The sequence below is a fragment of the Zea mays genome, chromosome 9, assembly GCF_902167145.1.
Source record: "Zea mays cultivar B73 chromosome 9, Zm-B73-REFERENCE-NAM-5.0, whole genome shotgun sequence".
Taxonomy (NCBI): domain Eukaryota; kingdom Viridiplantae; phylum Streptophyta; class Magnoliopsida; order Poales; family Poaceae; genus Zea; species Zea mays.
Genome location: NC_050104.1, coordinates 15,324,461 through 15,328,155, shown reverse-complemented (window position 1 = coordinate 15,328,155; position 3,695 = coordinate 15,324,461). Strand labels below are relative to the sequence as shown.

Genomic DNA, 3,695 nt, shown 5'->3' with positions numbered 1-3,695 from the left:
CGGCATGCGCCAGGGTGTGTTTTCAACTACTACGTGCCCCATCGCAGCACATACTATCCAACGGCATAACTTTAGTCAAGATTCGTGCGGGTCGAACATCCATCTCGCGGCCCGTCAGCGCAAGATGGCCGACTTTTTTAAGTAAAATATATTATATCTCGTTTGGATGTAGATATTGGAGCAAAAAATTGGGAATTGGAATCAACTTTTATAAATTATGTTGTTTATTTGTATGTGAAATTGAGATTTGGAATCAAATGACCAATTCTCTGGAATTGGATTATAACTAGAAATCATCTCTCCCAATACAGGGTTTCACCCCATCGGTATTGCGTGGAATTAGACTGCACAATTCCAAACTTCAATTCAGTGACATAGAAACAATAAAATTGGAATTACATCTCATTTCAATATGATTTGTTATTCGACTCAATTCAATTTCATCCTCTTCAATATCAACATTCACACGGAGCATTAGGGATTCGAACTTGACATGTCATATTACTCGGATCTTCGAACTCTCAAAATTAGGGAAAAAAAGATGTAGAATTTGGTGGCCCATCTAAAACCGTCCAAAATCAGGGTTGCTCAAACCGGACAAAAACGTGGTGTGCCACGTAAAACTCTCATAGTCTCATGTATGTGCTTTTGAAAGGTAATTAAAAGGTGGGGATTCCAACCCCCCCCCAAAAAAAAATTGTTCAAAAATGTTGGAGACATTTAGGCTCTTAAACTTGGCATGGTGTGTCGCTTAAGTCCTCGAACTTTCTTTAATATACTTTAATGTGGCACGCGACACACGCCATATCGGTATCCGGTTTGAGAAAACCTAGTTTTGAACAATTTTGCACGATCGGCCAAGTTACATGACTCGTTTTTTCCTGATTTTCTAAGTTTAGAAACCTATGTGACACAGCGTGCCAAATTCAAGAACCACTATTATTTATTGGATGAAGGGTCTAGATTAGATATGTGTATATATGCATGGATGCTTTATGTGCACAGGTACGTTTCAAATAGGCTTATCAGGTTAAGTTGTCTAATTGTTTAGTGTTTTCTTTGTTATGTGGTGAGAGATCTCTCATTTAACCTATTGATTTGAATACCTTGTAGTCATTCATGATATAGTTTCTTTTTCCCTCGAGGCGTCTATGCACATGTGGGAGCAGGTATACATGTTTAAATAGGTTGGGTTTGTCGGGTGGCTCAAAACCTGACACAAGTTTGGCCTGGCTCAAACCCGGTACAACACGTAGCATACTAGGCCCGTGCTGGCCCGGCTCCGTCATCGAGCCGTGCCTGTGCCTAAGACGTGGTACGGCGGGCTATACTCGACATACCCTGGTTTTATTTTCTATTTTTAATACAAATGCATATATTATACTTTATTATAGAGTATAAAACACAAGAAACATATGTTTTGTTGGTTATGTAGAGGTAAATAAATGTTTGGAGCTAATAACTTTGGTTTAAACCCTCATATATGTATAATCAGAGAAGCATAGCAAACTGGATAGGCTTGTATAAACCACGTTCCACCGTGTGACCATTTCAAAACCATTACATTTGGGTTGTTTTGCACGCCGGCGTCTCACTATTTACAATTCCAGCAGAGCATAAATGTGGTCGCGCAATGATCGCTCGGCCGTCCGGTTCCTTATTTTCATTCTCTTCGCTACTAGTGAGGTTGAGAATACGCATCCGCAATCTGCTAGATACGTTCATTTTGTTTTTCATTGCACGTTTGTGCAATTGGGCGTCGCTGCTGCGTGGAAGATGCACATTTTCTTGCGTTCGCCGGCAGAAATAGCCTAAGAGTATCTTCAAGAGTTTCTAATTTTCACTCTACATATCATTTAGAGTCATTTGTATTAAAACAGCTTTCTATATTTTTTTCAATCTTCACAAGACTTCCTATACCTTGTTTGTACTCTAGACAGACATTCACATTTTCTATATTTGACTAGCGAGGAACCTAAAACAGAAGATATCAATATTTGGATAGCTATTTAGATAAGCTATTGAAAGGTATTTTTGTAAAAAAAACTCCATTTATATAGATTAGAAAGGATATAGATAGCCTCTTGAAGTTGCTCTAAGACTATAGGAGTTGCCCAATACAACTGCGCGATAGCGTACGCCATCGCATAGCGTCATGGTCACCTGCTCCTATAGATGTTCAAATGGGCGGGTCACGGCTAGACCCAACATAAATTGGGACCATGTTGGCCTAGCCCGAATTAGCTAGAGGGTCGTAATGACCCACGGATCTCGAGCAAGGCTCGGCCATGACCCGCTAGGTTAATAACTGTTTTAGGCCGTCCCACGGCGAGACAAGCCTAATTGGCCCATAACAGTATATGACGTTTAAATGATAAAAATATGCTAAAATTATACATATACGAGTGTTTAAACCATAGTTGGTAGCTCCAAACATTTATTTACACCCACATAACCAACAAAACACATAATTCTTGTGTTTTATACTCTATAATGAAGTATAATATATGCATTTGTATGAAAAATAGAAAATAAAACCAGGGTATGTCGAGTCTCGATGACGGAGTCAGGCCAGCACGGGCCTAGTTTGCTAGGTGTTGTGCCGGTTCGGGCAAGGCCAAATGCGTGTCGGGTTTTGAGCCGCCCGACAAGCCCGGCCTATTTAGACATGTATGCGTGCTCCCACATGCGCATAGCACATGCGCATAGACGCATCAGAGGGAAAAAAGAAACTATATCATGAATGACTATAAGGTATTCAAATCAATAGGTTAAATGAGAGATCTCTCACCACATAAAAAAACACTAAACAATTAAACAACTTAACCTGATAAGCCTATTTGAAACGTACCTGTGCACATAAGGCATCCATGCATACATACACATATATAACACTAAACCAGAGATAAGTGTTAAAACCAGACAGTTAACCGAGGAATAGACAACCATGTACAATCAGAGAAGCATAGCAAACTGGAAAAATAATTGGCTAGAGATCAACTGATTAAGGCGCTGCAAGGTTAAATAAATTCACCATAGCATAAAGGCGGTTCTTTAACCATCAGACAAAACATGGTACTACAATGACAAATAACACAAGCAAAAAAATTTAAACAAGAGCTTCCTAGCCTGCAGAGCCCTATACCCCCCAAGCGTCATTAGCCAGCATTTCTTCCACCGCTCAGAATCCGAGTTTGGTGCGACGCCAGTGCCTGCGCTTGGCGTTGTACCTGACATGCAAAGCAAGGCAAAAAAAAGGAACAAATGAGCGACCGAAACACGGGACAACCTAGCGAAACAGGACGAAGGCGCGAAGGCCAACGGACCTGATGGTGTTGTCGGTGCGCATGCGGATCCAGTAGGGGATGGGGCGGTTCTGGCGCATCTTCTTGGCCAGCTTCTTCTTGATCCGGAAGGTCTTGTGGGACGGCTGCGCGGGGACGCAGCGCAACGACGGGACAAAAAGGCGTAAGATCGACGAGGTACGACACGACTAACCCATGAATCCGCGAGCTTACGCGCAAAGGCCGGAGATACGTACCATGGCCTCGGCGGGCGGAGACGACGGAAGCGGCGGCGGCGGCGGCGGAGGAGGAGACACTCGGATGGGAGAGATCGAAACTCGAATGGGACGGAGGCCGCTAGGGTTTTTATCCGGGAGGCACGGGTGGAATGGGCTCGGGATGGTTTGGGCT

The 3,695-nt window shown here is 42.7% G+C and overlaps 1 protein-coding gene across 1 annotated transcript; it reads right to left on the bottom strand.

The window, feature by feature from the left end:
- Positions 1 to 2,964: 2,964 nt before the first annotated feature.
- Positions 2,965 to 3,695, bottom strand: LOC118473275 (60S ribosomal protein L39-like). The gene is made up of 3 exons (XM_035962455.1): positions 3,542 to 3,695; positions 3,327 to 3,430; positions 2,965 to 3,230 (listed from the first exon to the last, which is right to left on the bottom strand). Exons 1-3 carry the CDS (start codon positions 3,542 to 3,544, stop codon positions 3,182 to 3,184), a joined length of 156 nt encoding a protein of 51 aa, XP_035818348.1. The 5' UTR covers positions 3,545 to 3,695; the 3' UTR covers positions 2,965 to 3,181.

Bases quoted from the DNA above. Each gene is read 5' to 3' on its own strand.
- LOC118473275 (XM_035962455.1), bottom strand. The intron at 3,231-3,326 runs GTCCGTTGGCCT...TTTGCATGTCAG, and splicing joins CGCACCGACAACACCATCAG to GTACAACGCCAAGCGCAGGC.